This window comes from Nothoprocta perdicaria, unplaced genomic scaffold, assembly GCF_003342845.1.
Source record: "Nothoprocta perdicaria isolate Ctin4 unplaced genomic scaffold, notPer1 scaffold_138, whole genome shotgun sequence".
In the NCBI taxonomy this organism is placed as follows: domain Eukaryota; kingdom Metazoa; phylum Chordata; class Aves; order Tinamiformes; family Tinamidae; genus Nothoprocta; species Nothoprocta perdicaria.
Window position 1 is genome coordinate 1,178,346 of NW_020454516.1, and position 19,253 is coordinate 1,197,598.

Genomic DNA, 19,253 nt, shown 5'->3' on the forward strand with positions numbered 1-19,253 from the left:
AATTATTTTGCAGACTTTTAATTGGAAAATGATGCCCAGAGCAGACATAATAAGGCCTAGTTAGACTTCATCATTGCACAAATAGAAACAGCAATTTATAGCAAGGGTAAGCAATAAGCCACATTCTAATTAACCAATTCATACAGACATCACTAAAAAGCAGATGAGAAGCTGCTGACTAGGTGGAATAGTCGTATATGTTGTTCAGTATGYGAAGATTGTGTTGAAATTCTGCTAGAAGAGTTTTCAACAAGGATACCTTTCTAATTTATTTCAAGTTTACTGCATTAGGGSCTTCTTACCCGCTATTTGCTAAGGTGTCCTCTGTTTTCATTTGCTTTTCACACGCTTCCAACAAATGATTCAAGGAACTTATCTCTTCTTCAACTTCAAGCACGGATATGGAAGGAAAACAGACTTCAAATATTCGTCCCAGACGACTTAACAATGTTGTCTATATCAAAAAAAAGAAAAAAAAAAATTGTGTGTGAAAATGTGTTAACTGCTTTAAAGAGAGGCCAAAATTATAAAAAAAAAAATTAAAGATGGAAAACAGCAAATAGTTCACACATAGTTTCACTTACCACCAGGTGTATAAATAAGTATCAGAGGATCAAGAGATTCTTAATATTAACACCACACACAAGCTGAGAAACAGTAAGGACCTTTATCCTCTGCAAACTGAGCACTTGCATAAGAGTTCAGAACAGTTCTTACCAGGTTCCCTCTTTGTCACAGATTAGCAGAAGAGATGCTGTAACTTTGTTGGGGTTAAAAGCCAGCCTCGTGCATCGGTCCTAATGAAATAACAAGGACAAGAAAATCCCCCACCAGGATCAAGCGCAGCCCAAGTAGCTGCGACCTTGTCTTGATGCCACCATCGCTTCCAAGTCCCTTGGGAGGCTTTTGTCTGACACCTTCTGAGAAGGACAGATTATCACTTAGCTACTCAAGTCTACTCAAGGAGACACGAGTGAGCACATGAAGGAATTCAGATGCTAGATATAATTTAGGAAAATTCATAGGGCCATAATGAGCTGGTCAGAGCTCCAAAGTTAAGTGAAGGCTCCCAAAAGACGRCAGAGCAAAGAGCAGGGGCCAGAAGCCAGGAAAATAGTGCCTGGAGATTTACAAACAGCCCTGAGGCGACTATATGGCAAGTGTTAAGCACTGGGGAAGCAGAACGGGGTCCCCTGCTTGAGGAAGGCAGCTGTAAGGCATAGGAAAGCAAGCGTGCCCTTCTTGCTGCAGGGACACACGTGCACCCACCCTGCCCCGAGCCCAGGCGGGCACCAGACCCTGCTCCTGCAYGCGGGGAGCGGGCAGCTCGGCGGCTACCGGCCCGGCGCCCCGTCGTACCCAGCGCTGCTGCAGGAGCCTCCCAGCCGGCCTCGAGGGGAAGCAAAAAACACCACAGAAAACATGAGCTTCTGCAGGAGAAACGCTAATGTGGCCACCAAAAGCCTAAACTATTTTCTTGTGCAAGATTGCTCAGATAGCCTGTTCAAAGCAGCAGTTTTACGGGCTACTTTTCACTGCCCGTTCTTGTCAGGACCCTGGCAGATAGGTCTATTTACACTGAAAGCTGTTACCCGCCTGTCTGAGCTTCATTTAAAAGCACTATCTTAACTTAWCTTAGTGAACAGGGAGGCTGAAGCCTTTAGGGTCATAATTACTTTTTATCCAAGAGGATGGCACTTCACTCATTGCAYAAGACCACAGCAATTCCATCTGCTCTTATTTTTTACATTAATTTTCTGGTAATATACTATAAGGCGGAATAACTTCCTCCCCTCAGCTGAGTTCCTTCAGCCTCATGGGAGCAGCTCTGCTACGAGCGCCGTGTTTCACCCAAACATCACTGACCCGTTCAGATAAATGGGATTATTGCACAAGCACAAGACAGGCTCAGCCAAGACCGGCCAGAGMGCCGATCCAGCCACCCTTACCCACACCCTCAGGCAGTTTAATGAACTCCTCCACTCAGCACTGCGAATCCTGCACTTCAAATCACCAGCAGCAGCCTGAGAGCCCTTAAGACTCAMGATAAAGGTGAAAATACACAATGAATTCTTTGCTATTGTATGCTATTACATRAGGGAAAAGCTAGGCCACAAAAAGAACCTTATTTTTCCATTTTATTTYCCATAGTTTGGAGATAAAACTGGATTGATTACTCAAATACGCATTTTCTTCAAATTAAGTCTGTGAAGTTTGAAATCATCATTAGAGCAATTCCAGCATCTTGAAAACAATTTGCTTAAGGTGCACTTCATGATGAGAAGCACATTCAATAGGCACAAAATGCTGCTGCCTCCCTCACATCCCCAACGCCTAAGCGACGGAAAGCAAAACGCAAACACAGAAAGGCCACGTGGGCAGAGGAGCTGCTGCTGAATAACCCTCCTTTCACACGCATTCTGGGGGCATGAAAACTGCTGCATACATCACTGCTGCAATCTGTACAGAAGCCGTAGCGACAGGAATCACAAGGCAGGTCATTTTGGTTTTATGCCCTTCTTTCAAAACCATTACAGGGCCTGGGGCAGCCTTGGCAGTACAGAGCCAGTGCGCACGGGATCTTGTAAACTATCCAGGGCCCTGTTTGCCTGCACAGAGCTCTCAATTTGCACATCTATCAAGTGTCTAAYGCAAGGTATATTCCTTTCTTGCACACCCTGCTCCCTTGGAGCTGCCAGAGCAAGTGCTTCTCTCCTCTTCCCGAGGGATCTACTGCTCCTTTCCCTCCTAGGCCCAAATAMCGAAGACTTGTTGCTCACTTGTCTCTCTCCAGCTCCATTTTGCATGCAAAGATACTTGCTTTTGCCTCAAATAATTCCAGAACTCAACTTTGATGTACTGGAAATAAAAGAGGAACAAACACTTTAGAGGGCTGTGCTTCAAATTTTCACCTCAATGACATCCTCTGAAGTGAAAGTAATAAAAATGATCAAAAGTCAAGTTTAATTTTCCTAAGAAATTGCATTCAAAGTATTAGGACTGCTTAGGACTGGCTGAGGTCGATTCAATTTATCTCAGCATCTAGAAAACACAAGACAGACAGTGTTTCTAATTGCTGTTTACTAAATTGCGGCTCCATGGAGTAAACACAGAATTACTACTTGAAGAATAAAACATAAAGCATCAAAAAARGTATATAAATAGATTACAACAGATCCTTCAAAACTTTTAGCACTTACTGAGTGCAAAATAAGTACAAAAAAGTGCAATCTACCGTTTTAGGAGATTATAATTTTTAAAAAGGGGAAAAAAAGTAGTAAATAGCAACAGTTGGTTGCTACTAAGTGTTGCAAAACAAAGGAATCCATTGCAACAGAGAGAACTTGGCCAGCTCTACTTCCTCTACGGCTAGACCTCCTCGGTGTCCTGCCTCTGTGCTTGCAGGAGAGGCAGAGCAGAGTCCTGTATCGGAGCAATCTCAGCGGCTGGCAGCATTAATACAAGGAAAGAAGAAATATTGTAGCCTAAGCACCTTGTAATCCAACCAAAGCATTCGATGACTTCATAAGAAATTACTGAAGACCCTTCATTGTAATTTGGATCATCTTTTGTTCAAGCAGATTKGAAAAAATAATAAAACAATCTATGAAGGTTTGGTTTTTACAAACATCCAAATTCAGCGAGTTTTCAGCTGAAATCTACGGTTCTGTTACAAAAATACTGTAAATTCCTAAGTAAAAATAACCCTTTGGAACATTCGGTTCTTACCCTAAAGGTACGATTTACTGGAATACAAGTCACTCCATCTCCACCTCGCTTTCCTCAGTGAAATGCAGCAGCCCTTCAGGTGGAGCAGGAACATCAGAGCGCTGCACCAGCCASCCCGGGGCTGTCCCTGCCTATGGACAGGACAGTGCACCAGGGCAGCTCACCATGCTACGTGGGTGCTTTCATCTTCAACACGCAACTGCACATTCAGGYGACGCCTTGTAAGCAAGCCAGGTTTTGCACAGGCACAAAAACCCTTTTGGGTTTGCTTTTGGTCTTGTGAAGCCCTTTGAAGCCAAGTCAGCGAGCAGGAAGCGTGAGGAGCTCCAGCTTTTAACACAACACAGAGCCAACGCCAATCGGAACGACCCCAGTCCGTACGCTGGTGCCTGTAGAGTTCCAGCTGCTGCAGCYGTTTTATCCATCCCTGAGAGCCAGTCTGGAGGCAGAGCTGCCTCCAAKGTCAGACAAGGTCTTGGAAGGGACTCACCTCATTTCCTTTCACCACCAGAAGAGATCCACACCTTTTAGGTGCACATCAGCACCCTTTAGTGCTGCTGCCACTACCTTTCAAGGCAGAACATACTCATATCTAATGATGCAATTACCAAGAAGCACTGAATGGAATTTTAAATGTTTTTTTTTTTTTTTTGTCCTGGATTTTGAAAGTGTAATATTAAACCACATATGTACACATTTTTTATATATACACACATTTTTATACATGCACATATGTGTATATACACACACATCTACAACAGGCACACATCTTGAAGACAACTGGTAAAAACCTAGTCTGTTAAATAGGAATTGTTGTGTACTTAGCTACTAGGGCTGAAAGCTAAGGGGACAGAGGAAAGACGTTACCTTATGCTTTACCCCGCCCCAAACTCCAGTTTAGACGTAAAGCTACAAGGAATCATTTTTTTTTCTGCTTATTTTTAAATATATACATAATTTGGGGAAACAGCAACGTGTCAGCTTCCAATTGCACTATGATTTTATGAAAACATCAGACCACAAAGGAGTTGAACAAAGTTACAGTCAAAGTAGTAAATTGTGAGGCAAACCCCAAAACACTTTGAATGGCTGATCCCTCCTTTCATTTCATTTACAGGGAAACAATTAATTGTCAAAGCTGAAGCACACGAAGCAAACATGGGCACAGCCTGCCCATTTTTCTGCAGGAAATAACAGTGTAAAAGACACAAATACAGCATGCTATTTCACGCCAGCCCGTCTCACCCACCAAATAAATCTCTCCCACAAGGCAAACAAGGATTATCCAAACGCTGTTCGTACACAAGAGCAGGAAGCAGGAAAAGCTGCATGGGCACAACAGCACTGAACAGAGCCGAGAAAACCTTTACCTGTATGGAAGGCGCTGGCTCTTGAGATTGCCTCCTGCTCATTCCTTGAGAAGCTGCTGGAGCAGAACCGTCCCTCTCGTGGACAACTGGACCATCTATCCCCACAGGTGCGTCTGTCCTATGCGACTGCCAGGTCTCTTTTCTGTGGTGGGCTTCCCCAGCTTGCTCATCCCCAAAGGCAGCCCACGAGCAGCTCTCTTGCTGTTCATCCTCAAAAGCATTCCAGTCCGCAGGCTGGCTACAGCCTGCCGAACTGAAGTCTGCAAAGTCATCCGAGTCCTGAAAAGCAACGCTCTCCTCCTGAGGTTTTGGCACCGAATCGAAGTCTCCAAATTCACCAGCATTACCATTTCCTATCTCAGTAGCATGCTGAAAGTCTAAGGGAGACATTTCGCTGGTAGCATCGCATGCTAAGGTGCCAGAAGTCTGATTTAATTCAGCTTGATCCAACTTGGCTGGCTCCTGACAAGCAGTGCTCGTGTCCCTGAAGTCCCCAAAATCATCAGCAGGTTGACTAACATACACAGGTTCTTCAGAAGTTCTTTCTAAAGCTTGAGCATTTACTGATTCTTGAGCATTGATAAAAGTGTGAGATGCACTGTGAATTGAGCCAAAATCACCAAAATCATCATTTGTGTCATGGGAAGCCGCAAGTTCAATACTACTCCCACGATCTGTAGCATCTTCAGAATCACCCAAATTTTCATGGCTTTCAATCTTATCAGCTGTGATGTCCTCTGCTTCTGAAAAGCCATCRTGCCTAGAAAAACCTTTGCCATTCTCTAGGTCACGCTGCCTTCTCCTTTCATTGTTTTCCTCATTTTCAGTAGTGCATATTGAGCTTCCAGTTGCCTGAGGTGCACTAGAAATTGTGAATTCATGACCTTCCAGGGCTGCAGGACCCTGTTCACAGCTCATTTCTGAGGGGCAAGTCTCTTCTTCAGTATAAACCTCTTTTTCATATTCGTAGTTCCTATTAGACGTGAACCTCATCCTTTCAGTTCCTCTGTTTATTAGGCTGTTTTCCTGAATTTKTAAAGAGTCTCTTTCACTAACACTGCATATTGTAGGCTCTGTTCCTTCCAAGTTGATTGTTTTTTTGTTGGAGAATGAAGAAAAATCTGCAAAGTCTTCATCTGAGCTACGCACTGAGTTCAAATCCAGCTCAGTACTACAGGTGCTAACAGTTTTTAGTCCCTTTGAGTCACTGATGCCGTCTAGATCTTCTGTTCCCTGAGGATTTGCAGGGTCTAACGCTGCAAACCCGTTTGTTAGAATCTCTAGACATGGAAGTTCCTCACCATTACAAGCATCTGGTTGCTCATCCTGGCTCTCAACTGCTGTACCAGTCCTAACAACATCAGAAGAAAAGCCCTCCAAACTCCCAATGTCCTCTCTTTGTTCCCCCCTTTTCCTCACACCTTCTAAGCTATTAYCAAAAGTAGTACCTGAAGTTCTCAGCTTAGATTTTTCTTTGCTGGTACTAGTAGCTGACGTATCAGAGAGTTCTTTAGTGAGGCTGGGAAGCTCTGAGACACCATCTTTATCTTTAACAGTTTTCACAGAGGTGAAAGTTGCAARGCTAGCTACATTGTCAGAATAATCATGAAGGGGGATAAAATGATTTGTGGATATAAACTCCTCCTTTGCATTACTGTAGTCTGCTGTATCAAAATCAGCAAAAGCTACACCAGCAGGACTCACACCAGAAAACCCTCCAAATTCTCCAAATTCATCTTCGTCGTCATCAGCTCCGTTGTCTAGTGGTGGAGGGGATGAGGAGTACATTCGAATAATATCTGGTTCCATTGTTCACTTGGAAATCAACATATATCTGCAAAGGTAAAAAAAGTATTAGAATTTTAGAAGTGTATATTTRGTAAATAAAGTCAAACTACTCCTTTGCTATTTCACATTTTACTTCAGGAGTTACAAAAATTTAATAAGAACAGGTCAGGTCTTTTGCAAACTGCTACATAATCATATGCTCAGCCCACGCCGAAAGGCCAGAGGAGCACGAAACMCATCTTGACCTGGTATAATGCAATTGCCTGGGGTCGGTGTGAGTTTTAAATCAGTAGCTCTCCCTTTGCTGTCATAAAATCGCCACATTACCCAGGTCCTCTTATCCCACAGTTAACTTGTGGGCTCAGATGATGTATGATAAAAATAAAGTCACTTGATCTACACCTTAAGACGGGTACTTTAGCCACCTTCCAACAACAGCTCCAAAGGCTTCTGGAGATGCTTCTTCAGCTTTGAAATATGGAAGGAGAGGAGGAAGCCATCTCTGCTAGCTATAGTCACTGTCCCCCTGTTAAATTTGCTTTTTTTTTTTTTTTCCCAATTCGCAGCTTCTCTGGGATCGCAGCATCCTTTGGATTTCCTGACTGCTGTTGGCAGCCTGGCTGATGTTACAAGCCACCAGGTGGGAAATGCTGTTATGAGCATCACCTATGGAGCAAACACCTCCACCAAAGCTCATCCTCAAAAGCAGAATGCAGCAAGACTAGACATAAAAAAAAAAAAATAAGTACAAATCACAAAACAACACAAAACAAGAAAATCTTGTGGCCTAGGTAGAAGCAGAGATTAAGGACTCCATCTTAGTATTGCAAATTATTATAKTAACAGCCAAGGCATGGGGTATTGGCAATGTTTTCCATAAAGAGTGTATCACATATAATAAAAGCAGCCGTAACTACTGCTGTTTATGTAATCACAACTGCACGTATCACTTAACCAGCTTGGGCTTCCAACTCGCAGCCTTTTCTTAAAAAGGCAGCAACAACACAGCACTATTTCACTTGACATTTGCGTACAAATAAATGGTAAAAAGAATTAATCTTAACTACAGAAAAAGAGGAAAACACTTAATGAACAGCTAAGTCTCACTAGGATATGTGACATTCTTTGGCAATTCCCAAGCCTTTGGCAAACTGCTTTGCCTCCACACCTGAGCAGGCTGCAACAAAGAGTGCAAGGAAGGAAGCCCTGCAGCTCTTTGCAGGCACAACACACCACAGCTCTTCAGCAGCTGCCAAATTTCTGGATTTTCAATGCACTAAATCCCAAGCTAGCATTTCTTCCTTGTAACTACYGGAGCAGCTAGTGTTGATATCCCGGTTTCCAAGCTCTCCTGCTGTCAAGCATCAACACTAAGATTAAACACCAAGCACACGCAGACTACAGCTGCGTTCGCATATCTTACTGCAGAGGAACGTCCATGTGTTACATACAAGATACTGGCAGGAGGAAGAGATGCATCGATGGAAGAGACYGAATGGGAAAAAAGGGGACAAACATTTTTCCAATTTCTGGACTGATTCTGGAGAAGGGCAGGGTTTCTTTTTATTTTTAAGTAGGTGTATTTGGCTATACCAACTCCTCCCTTGTAACTGACTGAGTTCATGAATTGCCCACCGAATCTCAGTACACTAGAGCAGAATTTTAGTATTAAACGTCTTGGAAACGAGCAAGAGCTGACACACCTACTTGGAAATCTCAGCTCACACAAGGCTTAATATCTCAGCCCATGTGACAGCAGCTGATGAGACTGCAAAAGTGAGAAAATATTTCTTGAAACAAAACCCCACAACCTATTTCAAGGATTGTGCTGACTGGACATGACCCATCACCCAAAAGAAAAACAAGCTTCAACAGAAACTATGGCTGGAAGGAAAGAAGAAAACAAGAGTCCTAAAATAAAATACATCAGTTTCCTGGGAAGAATATTGGAAGGATAGGTAAGAAGCTCCTTGATCAAGTCCTAGTGCTAGGATTTATTTTCTCTCATGCAATTATATGATTTTTAATTTGAACAGCTTATTTCAGCAGCACCAAATTAAAACCAACATACCTCTTGCATACTCTTCAACACAGAGATGCACAAGCCACCTGAAACATTTCTCTCAAGCCATTTTTAAGAAAAGATTTTAACACAGCGAGTGACAGCTCTACTGACTGATGATTCACATCAGAAAGAAATATTAATAGGCAAATACACAGAAATTTGAGGTAGAAGCCCAAATAAAACCCTGTCTATAAAACAGYATGCAATTAAAAGTCAGGAAATTGACTTTTTTTTTTTAAAACAAAATTTCTCAACTCCGAGAATCTAGCCTCGAAATTTTAGTACAGCGTGAGCAATAAAGACAAACTTTAAATAGCTCCAAATGGATACAAACCAGATTTCTCCTCTTTAGGAGAAGTAATCATCAAGTCACACGAGCAATTATAATCAAGTAAGAAAAAAATCCAGGTAGACATGTAACTAGCTTCCTCTCTCCCTAAAACCTTGACTTTATTGATGAGGAGCCATGCAGAACAGAAAGACTAACTTCGGATTTGTTCCTAGCTGGCAAAACCAGGAAGTGCCAGCTCCACATGTAGCGTATGATCCCGAAGCACACTTGCATTGCTGAACTCACCAAACAAGTAACTCCAGACTGGATTTCTAAAATCTTGACAAGCACTTTGCTGAGCTGCAGCTCTTGCTTAGCAAACAGTCGCTAACTATTTCCGCATAACGTGGCCTGCCTGGATATCATCCATCTTCATGGATAAGAAYTAGAGAGCAGACAGTGCTGAGGGACCTCCCGGCTTAGGCATGATGTAGGCCAAGAATACTCAACAAATTTAGTAAGCCCTGGCCTTAAAAATTTGCAGTCATCACAAGTCTGATTTAAYAGCGAGGCCAGAATTACTAACACRAAAAGTTTAACTGCAACTGAGGGACATATCCTCATACATACTGCAAATCGAATACCTTGAAGGGAAAAACTCATGTGTATTTGTTTCCCCAGAAGTATGTGTATGGGTTTTGAGGAAAAACAAAGTCATGTTACATCTACAGCTTGTAAAAGTTTCCTCATTTGCYGCCTTTCACATTACCATGTTCAAATATATTAACAGTGACTCCACACCTGACCTCACGAGAAGAAACGCATCACGRAAGTTCATTCCTTGGCCCGTACTGGACATACTTCCACACATGCTCCATCCCAAGACTATCACAGCATCCTTGTTGTTGCCCATCAATGTTTCGCTACCTACATCTCAGCAGAGGATAAGTCGTAACTCAAGACTACTTTCCTTGCCAGTTAAGATGAATAAAAGGGAGACAAGAGAGAACAACAGTGAGGGCAAGCACAGAACTGGATAACTTGACAGGCAAGAGGCCTGAAGCAGACCGCCAAAACTCCAACTTGTACAAGAGCTTTCTCAACACCTAGATTTTTCACTCACGCAACTACCCACCACAATTTTCCATTTTCCTTCAGTTTTCATTTCCAAGCCCTGTGCAAACATCACAGTGAGTACAATTTCCACAGCAGCAGCCCAGTAGCACAATATTCCACTCTAGACACGTTTCAAGCACAGTGGCCACAACAGGACGAGCCATTACCTGTAGCAGCATCCAAGCTGTGACCAAATTCTCAAACCTGCATCTTGTAATAGTTACATTATTTTAATTATTGTTTAAAGAGTTCAAAAGGATACAACACTAAAAGTCTAAGTTTCACCAGTCCAAGTTTTCCACATTAATATGGTGAAAAAAGAGAGGCCTTAGAACACCAGCTGTGTTCACTAAATCCTTTAGTTAATCCCTGCTTTGCCTTRCAACTGTTATACTCTCCAGGACATACACGTGGCTTCATCTTCTGTAATAAACAGCTTTACATCCAAAACAAATATTCTCAGTCGTACTGTCAGCTACCTAATTTTGTAAATCAGAACTTCAGTTGAATGGGCCCAGATCCAAACCATGCAGGAGGCAGTTTTCTCTGTRTTTTTATTTTATTTTTAAGATGGGTAAAAAATTGCAAACAGACCAACCAAAAAACCCAGTTGAAAACACTAGTTAACTTCTGGTTTACATGTGTTGTTGCATTCATATTTTGATATGCAGCATGAAGGAATTTCATGAACAAATTTCAGTAATTGCCATATAAGTCGGGCCACTTTAAAGTCATTTTGTAAAACTAATTAATCAACAGAGTACATATCGACGACTTAAATAAAAAGCATTACTATATAAACCAACCAGATTCTATTCTGTTACAGCAGCTCTTAAGCAGGAGGGAAAGCTGTAAACTAAGCTCAGCAGCTGCTAAGCACGTAGCTCAAGTCAGTTTGAAACACAGACACTCCAAAGACGACAGAAAACAGAACTCGGTAACATTGGAAAAGACATAGGCTATTGCCTCCTTGAGCTGACCTCAAGTTCTGATAGCAAAAGGGTTTGGCTACACAAATTTTTACGTCTGYTTTATCTATCAAGCCGCTATCTAGGCTTCTAAAACACTTACCGTGAAGCCAGGAGAGTTTGTTATTTGCCTGCAGCACTTTCTTGTAGAGCTGCCGCTTTCCTTGTACATGGTTCCCATCCTTGCTCATTATGTTTTTGCAGAATAGCAGCCATGGTGYAACAAAGATGAGGAGAACAATGCAATTCCAACACACAAAAGCAGATATTAATAGTTCCCTGCCTGTGCATTTGCTAAGGCAAAACCTGAAACAGCATGTTCGATTCTTGCACTAGAGCTAAGAATTAGAGAGGCCACGGAAATCTCTAAGTAAAGAAATATCTGAAACATGAAAACTCAAAGGAAAAAACTCTTTACAGAGTAAAATATTTCCTTTGATTTAAGACAAATATCAGCCAAAGTGTTGCTGATTACCCTGAAAAGAGGGTTAAACAGCACATGGCTTAGCAAGTTCCTGAAGAAAACATGAAATAACCACAGAAAGCACAATCAAGACCTTGACAACAGCACATCCAGTGACACCAAAAGGTCTAAGAGTGAAAGGTGAGCGACGGCAAGGAGATGGAGGCTGCTCCCAAGAACATTTTAGCTGTTCTGCAAGGGAATTCCTCACACAAATATTAAGAGCACCTCAGTAAGGACCAGGTTTAGATTCCTGTTACAGTAAAAGGTTGGCCTGCAGTCAGAGAAGCTGCCTTCTTCCGCTACAACACTGCCTTTTTTACTGATGTATTAACAACAGATAATGGATTTGCAGTCGTTCTGCAGTGCATCTTGCAACTTATTTCTAGGAGGACTGCTCTAAGCGAGGAATGTTTATGTTCTAAAACAGCATTCTGGCAAACAAAGCCCATTCTAGAAAGGCTGCCCAAGCYGAAGTTGATATGTTCCTAAAATTGTTTATTAAGCTTACTTTTCTTTTCAGAAGTTGTTACCAGTAAACATAACACAGCAAGAAAAGGTTTGCTCCATAAAGCCTCACCAAAAATCAATGCTTTCCAATTTTGAATCTAATGCTATTACAGCCAGAATGTCCATTACCCACAGGAGTTGCAGAACACCTTTGTGCACATATATGAATYGAGGAAAAAACATCCTTCAGTTCCAGTATGGCCAATGTATCTAAAGATATATATATAKAGAGAGAGAGTRTAGTCATATTTATATATATATAWATAWATATATRTMWKWYATATATATAGTCATAAGCCTTAGTTCTTACTGCCCCACACTTGGAATACATCAACACCACTACACATTGCCATGGTTTCAGCAAACACAAAAAATACTCTAGACACCTCCCATTAGCAACTGCTGTAATGTAAAAAGAACATTAAAATAACAAAACTTGGGAGATATCCATTGGGATTTGGGTCCTTATCCAGGTACCTAAGTCTCTGCCAAGCGGCCCGGAAAAGGCAAGAATCTGCAGACTAACAGCTAGGCTATATGTGAATCAAACCTCTGGCAGTGCTTCCTGCCATCATCTATTTGTTGCATTATATAAAAAATAAAAATAAAAATAAMATGTATACTTTCATTAGTTGTGTTGCTTCACTTTTCTCCATTTAGACTAAGCAAAGGAATCCAAGCAAAAATCCAAAACACACGAGTCTAAACACTTAGTTCATTAAATTCTTTTAAACCGAGAATATTATGACTTCCTTAAAACAAACCCAGGTTATTTTATAAATTTACTATGACCAAAGAGTGTGGATATTGCGACTCAGAATGAACTGACTCACTCCTTTCACAGCTGCAGATAAAGATGCTGTCAGTATCTAAAACTGCAAACAGACATYGGGAAAAATGTTATGAGAGCTTTTAACTCATGCAGGCAAGCACACAGGGCTGGGAAAGCTCATCAGCTTTAAAACGGGGCTTTAAAAAACACTGTGTTTCAGCATCCAAGCCACTCATTGGATGTGTACACAGCCATAAAATGTGTAAAATAACACAATGTCATAAATAATGCAAAACTCACTCATKTCTTTAATTTTTAAAATATTTTTCAACTCAGTGAAAAAATATATTTCTGTGTCCTTGAAAAATGACATTTGGGAATCTGTGCCAAATTAAGATGAAAAGATGTTGGATTAGAAAGCATGAGAACTAAATTACCTGATATCAACTGCTCCTATGGGTTTATTTACAGAGTAGTATGTTCTACGCTACACACAGACCTATCAAAACTTCATGTAYCCTACAGTAGAAAACAAATTACAATGGCCTAGAGGTGTATTATTATTTTAAAAGGTTCCCACAGAAGCTGGCAGAAGGATACAGTTACACCGACAGAGCAAGTCTGGATTTACCCTCTACTATTGCAAAACTCTGGCTTATTTCTAACTGCACAAACATCATCTTCAACAGACCAAGCACGTGAGAAACACACACACACACGACTGAACTAAGTTAAACACACTCACCAAGAACAAACCTGTGTTACCCATCATTTATCTCATATTAAAAACACATTACACAAGAAACATCTAATATACCAAGTAAWAAAACCTATTTTCCATCCAAAACTAAGTGCTAAAGACGTCAGGATCCAAGAAAGCCTACTAGAAATCAAGCTGTCTATTTTAAAGCAATGCACTGTTGTGGTATTTTTTTGCTCACAAGGGCAGCCTGCACAGTCTGCTTTCCTCATAAAGGAAACAAAATCAATAGACAAAAATTCTCAGACTTATTGATGAATAGGATCTGAGTAAGACACTTCACCTAGAAGGACTATCCAGAAAAAATTGGGTGTTTCTGGTCCCGAGGAAAAGGTTACCACGTCACTGATCACACCGAAGCATTCACAGAGACATGGTTTAGAATGACAGACAGTAGAGAAGCACTGAAAGGCATACACGTTATAGAAAAAAATGAATATTTGAAAGATTGTGTTGTTGAGCACACCGAGAAGCAGCAGGTCTAGGACTGCTCTCTTTACGACAGCCTTCCCAAAMGCTCTCGCTACACGTTTGCGATGGCAAAAGGAGCTCTATGAATATTTCAGAAGGAAAGGGCAGAGTTCACTGAAGTCCATTTGAGCTGGCCTATTATTACCACTGTGGAAGATCAGCCTTTTGAAAGCACTTCCAGGGTCAGAATATAAATTATTTCAAGTAATTAGGACGTTAAAGGCGGACATCAAGTTGATAAATTACTAAAGCAGTTGCTGATAAACACAGGATCACAGGCTTGCCTTAACAGAAAAGAACCGTAATCATAAAATCACCTGATTCATTACAAAATTCTGAATTCTCCAGATTCTTGAAAACCTGCGAAGCGAAACCATGACCAGTAAAAAAAACAAAATAAATAAATAAATCGCAGTCCAAACTGAGCCATTCAAGCCCAGGGCCTTTAACTGCCTGCTTAAAACAAACTAAGGATGTCAAAAGCCGCGGTCACGCTACCACATGGCCTTAAAAGGCCACACAACGTATATTTTACATAACTATTACGTGGAATGAAAACACCTTCTTCACGAGGTCTCTACTATACAGCTGACTAGCGTTGGAATTTACACTTTCATACGCTCACCTTTATACTGCTTATTCGCACCTACACGAGGGGAATGTTTACCGGGAAGAAGGAGGGAAAAAAAAGGCAAAAGCAAGTGCAAATACTTCATCTTTTCCCCCGTAACTCGCTGTAATGTTGTGTCCCCCCAGCTATACCTGCCGTTCGGGAGCTGCTTCACTTACACGCTGTGCAGTTACCTCTACGTTACAAACTTCTGCGCCCGCTGGCCGCACAACCCAACGCAACGTTTTTGAGCCTCGAGGAGGCTAACTGAGCAGCCTCTATATCCAGGGAACAACGCCGGGAGAAAGCGCCCAGAGCGAAGCGCGAGCGCCAAGGCCGAGCCCTGCCGGAACAAAAACCGAGCGCCTTCATTGCGCCACAAATCCCACAGCTGAAGGAATGTGCTGCAAAGGAAAGACCCCGCTGCAAAGGAAAGACCCCGGGAGGAAGGGCAGCGCTTCCCGCAGGGATTCACCCTTGGCCGAGGAAACGGGAAGAGGGGCTTCGGCGCGGCGGTGGCCGCTCGCAATGGCGAGCGCGGAGCCCGGCAGCGGCCTCGCGGCAGCACAGAACGCTTTACGTTAAACATATATGTTTATTGGAGGGGGGGAGGCAGCGGCCGCGCCGCCGGTGCCGCCCCAGGGCTGCGGGCAGGCCCGGCGGCGGGGCCGCGTGCCCGGCAGGCCCGGGCGGGCGGCTCTTACCTGCGGGCAGCGCGAGGGGCGGCGGCGGGGCCCGGCCCGGCATGGCGGCGGCGGCGGGCGGTTATCTGAGGCCTCCCGCGGCAACCGCCATGGCGGGGGAACCCATGTCACGGCGGCAGGAACCGCGTCGCCGCGGCCCGGCCCCCTCCCGCCGCCGCCCACTCGGGCCTGCGCCTCCCGGCGGCCCCCGCGACACCGCCCCCAGAGCGGCGTCACTTCCAGCTGGCGCCGGGAGCGGAGCGGGGACACGGAGGAGCGCGGGAAGGAGGGAGCGAGGCAGCGGCGAGGGCGTTGCCGCCACTGCCGGGAGAGGCCGCCCGGGAGCCCCCGCGATGCCGCGGCGGCCATCTTGAGTGCTGGTAAGTGCCCTCCGCCGCCATCTTGGCTCCGGGGAGGTGGCGCGGCCGCCATGTTGGGTGTGGGCAGCTGTTACCGCGGCGGGCGGGAGAGGGCAGCCCCGCTCTCTGTGGAGGTTAATTAAATTAAATTAATTAAATTAAATTAATCAGAGTGCGTTTTGCTGTCCTGCCTTTTACGCTTCTCTGTGAGCGTGAGGTGAACTTCCAAACATCAGCGTTTGCAAATCACTTAATCCGCGAGTGGATTACTCGGGACCTGCATGTGTGAAGCTGGGGGCAAAAAAGAAAAAGAAAAAAAAGATTATTTTTTTTTTCCTGACGCCTGTTTGCACTGTAGTGGTAAATATTGCCACAACTCCCAGCGCGTTAGGTATTGAAAGGCACATAGCATGGCTTTAAATAAAGTGTGAAGCCTGGCACGTACCCTTGACTTAGTGAGTGCTGGTAAAGCAGTTAAAACACGCTAACTGCCGTGCAGGTTTTATTRATAAAATAGTAATGAAGGTGTTATAGTGAAGCTTTGTTCCTGCAGAGACTTGAGCAAATATTTAAACACACAGTAGGTCTGCTGAGGAACAAAATGGGAACAAAATTACGCCCACAACTCACGTTTTAGATGGGTTTGGGGGGGTAAAAATGCAGTAATTATTCTGCTTTTTAATAAATAAGCCAAGTCTTTGACAAGTCTGTGGAAATTATAACTGTAGCCCAATGTCTCAATTACATTAGGGATCCCATTACAATAGCTGAAGTTAATCATAGGTGAGTGTTAATGAGGCCGTGGGACATTGCATTTTGCTGCTTTGTGTTTGCTATTTTCAGCATAATGTYAGAAATTCAGCCTAAAACTTGCACGGAGCTGCCAGGGACAGAAAAAAACAATGGGGAAACAGGTACATAATGGTCATTAGCCATRAGAGTTAATTACACTTATAACAGCGTTGTTAAACAGAATTACAGGGGCTGTTTCAACAGTCTCTTTTTCTACAACTCATGTAGGAATTATTCCGTGATTTTTTAAAAGATGTGATTGAATACACCGAATATACATGCTGCTACCTACACAACTTGGGCAGTTATCTGAACTGCAATGCCCTAAAACAAATGGAAAGTCTTCTGTGGAAAAGAGCAGCATCACAAGCACAACTGCCAAGAGAGCCAGAAAGATCAACAACGTCAGTAATTAGGCCCTCAAATAGAAGCCAATTTATTAAGTCAAATTCCCGGGTGATTTGAGCAGGCAGGTCATGTCCTAAACTACAAAGACTGCAAAAAAATAAAATAAAAAMAAATCTCTCCAAATGGTCAAATTTCCYCCAAATAGAGGAAAATTTCCTTCCCTTCTTTCTTGTTGATGTTCAAAAGCATCCCAGACCAGAAGCTTTATTCAGTATGTGGTCACGAGTCTGTAAAATTCATGTAATTTGAATGCCAGCTTGGATAAGAAGTGCATATTCCACCTGAAAAATGAAGTGATCTTCACTCTTTTAAACTTTCCGAGTGAGTGACAAGATACGTGAGATTTTTTAATCATTCCTGCGTAAGCTTTGCTAATTGAAAGCAATTGCATTTGCTTAATGAGACAGAATGACTCTTCATAATGGAAATAGCCGTATTAAGTATTTGTTCTGTGAAACAGAACAGCCCTGTTTTGAAGGAGCCACTTTCAACGCATGAAGGATTCCTTTTCGGAATGACGTGAATTCTGAACACTGTTATCTGAAGATTTCTAGCGTGTTGTTCTGTAAATCTTCAAACAAGTGTACTTTAATCACTTTTTTATAAAGTGCTTTCAAGTTATTTATTTTCTTACAGAGCAAGAGGGTGAAGAAACGGTGCAATCTTAAGATATTCATGTCAATGTAAACTCCTATCTATATAGGACAGTAGAAGTTTTAAGTTGTTTGGGGCTGGTAAATCCTAGATTCAGGGCTGACTGGATTTAGCTGCAGCCCAGCAGTTTTATCAGCCACCAGTGCAAAATCTGAACTTGTCAGGAGAGGGCGCAGCCTTCCTAAAAGAACCAAAAAAAAAAAAGAAAAAAAAAAAAAAAAAAAAAAAAAAAAAAAAAATCTTGGTGTCCTTGGTGTCTCAGGGTGATTTAGAAAGTCTCTGTCCCCAGATCCGTGCAGTCTGGTGGGTCAGAGTCTCCTGGTTTGGGGACTGAGGATGGGCAGGGAGAAGTTCTTGTGATCCACATCCATGTCTGTCATAAAATTCAGTCATTCCTAATTCTCCAGAAAATGAAATGCTTAATGGAAAACAAGTCCTATAAATAAAAATAAATATGTCTATAAATAAGAAAACATTCCCGCCTTTCCTGGTGTCCCTGCGCAGTGTGTGGGGAAGAAGCATGATATAATCAAAGACTAGATAAATGTTTAAATTTCAGGCAATTTGATTCCTTCTCTGCGAGTCTGGCAACACTGTTGATCAGAAACTGGTTATTTGCTTTCCTGAGAAATTGTAATGCTTGGTTGTTGGTGGGCTTTTTGCTTTTGGAGTTCRTTTGGCCATTTGAAGACCTGAAATCATCCACTGAATGAATTTAAATGTTCTTTGAACCTGTCAGATCATTTTGTTTCACTAATGTCAAAGCCCCTCGTTTGTGCTATTGTCAATATAATATGAACTAGTTTACATTTTATGTGGAAACCAAATATAAAAAGAAAAAAACAAATGGAAATGGGAAGTCAAGCCAACACATTTTATCTTAACAGAATGTTTGACTTTTTTGCCTCCTGAAGTGGAACTGAATTTACCTTTCTGTGAAGTTTTTATTTATTTGTTTGTTTGTTTGTTTGTTTTATTCAGTAGAGCTGCATTTATCTTGGGCCATTATGGCTAAAAAGGTCCCTACTACAGCCCCTAGCAGAAAGTGTGTGGCAGAATTCACTAATCAACATGAAAAGCTTCACATGAGAATTGCTTTTGCCTGTGATTTTATAAGGTGAGTATTGTCAAAGCTGGCTGAACAAATCCTATGTATTTTCTTCTGGCTTCTCAACAGGCAACAACAGCTTCTCCTGAACATCTGCAGCGCTCACATCTTCTGTATCACTGCTGCTCTGCATTAGCATTGACCTCTGGGCATGCAGAGTGACCAAACACTTGTAGCTTTTGTTTTGGGGAGCCCACAAAAATGCCTTGACTTTTCCCAGCCCTTTAAGGAAGGCCCTGTCTCCAGTGGCTTTAGTTGCAARGGCATAAAATGCTTAAATCTGCAACATGCAAAACATGCAATTCTTRTACTGTTTTATACAAATCTTCTTAGTTGTCTTTACAAGAGTCATAGAT

At 42.4% G+C, this 19,253-nt stretch overlaps 1 protein-coding gene across 4 annotated transcripts in view; it reads right to left on the reverse strand.

Annotated features, from left to right (window-relative positions):
* Nucleotides 1-15,626, reverse strand: part of AFTPH (aftiphilin) — a 34,403-nt gene extending 18,777 nt beyond the window's left edge. For 3 of the 4 annotated variants that reach the window (XM_026033959.1, XM_026033957.1, XM_026033960.1), the window contains exons 1-3: nucleotides 15,598-15,626; nucleotides 5,100-6,933; nucleotides 303-454 (exon numbers count right to left, since the gene is read on the reverse strand). In XM_026033959.1, coding sequence (XP_025889744.1) covers nucleotides 303-454; nucleotides 5,100-6,908 — 1,961 coding nt within the window. In that variant the 5' untranslated portion in view covers nucleotides 6,909-6,933; nucleotides 15,598-15,626. Of the gene's footprint in view, nucleotides 1-302; nucleotides 455-5,099; nucleotides 6,934-15,072; nucleotides 15,087-15,597 lie in introns of those variants that run through there. The other variant, XM_026033958.1, reaches the window with a different exon arrangement.
* Nucleotides 15,627-19,253: the final 3,627 nt, after the last annotated feature.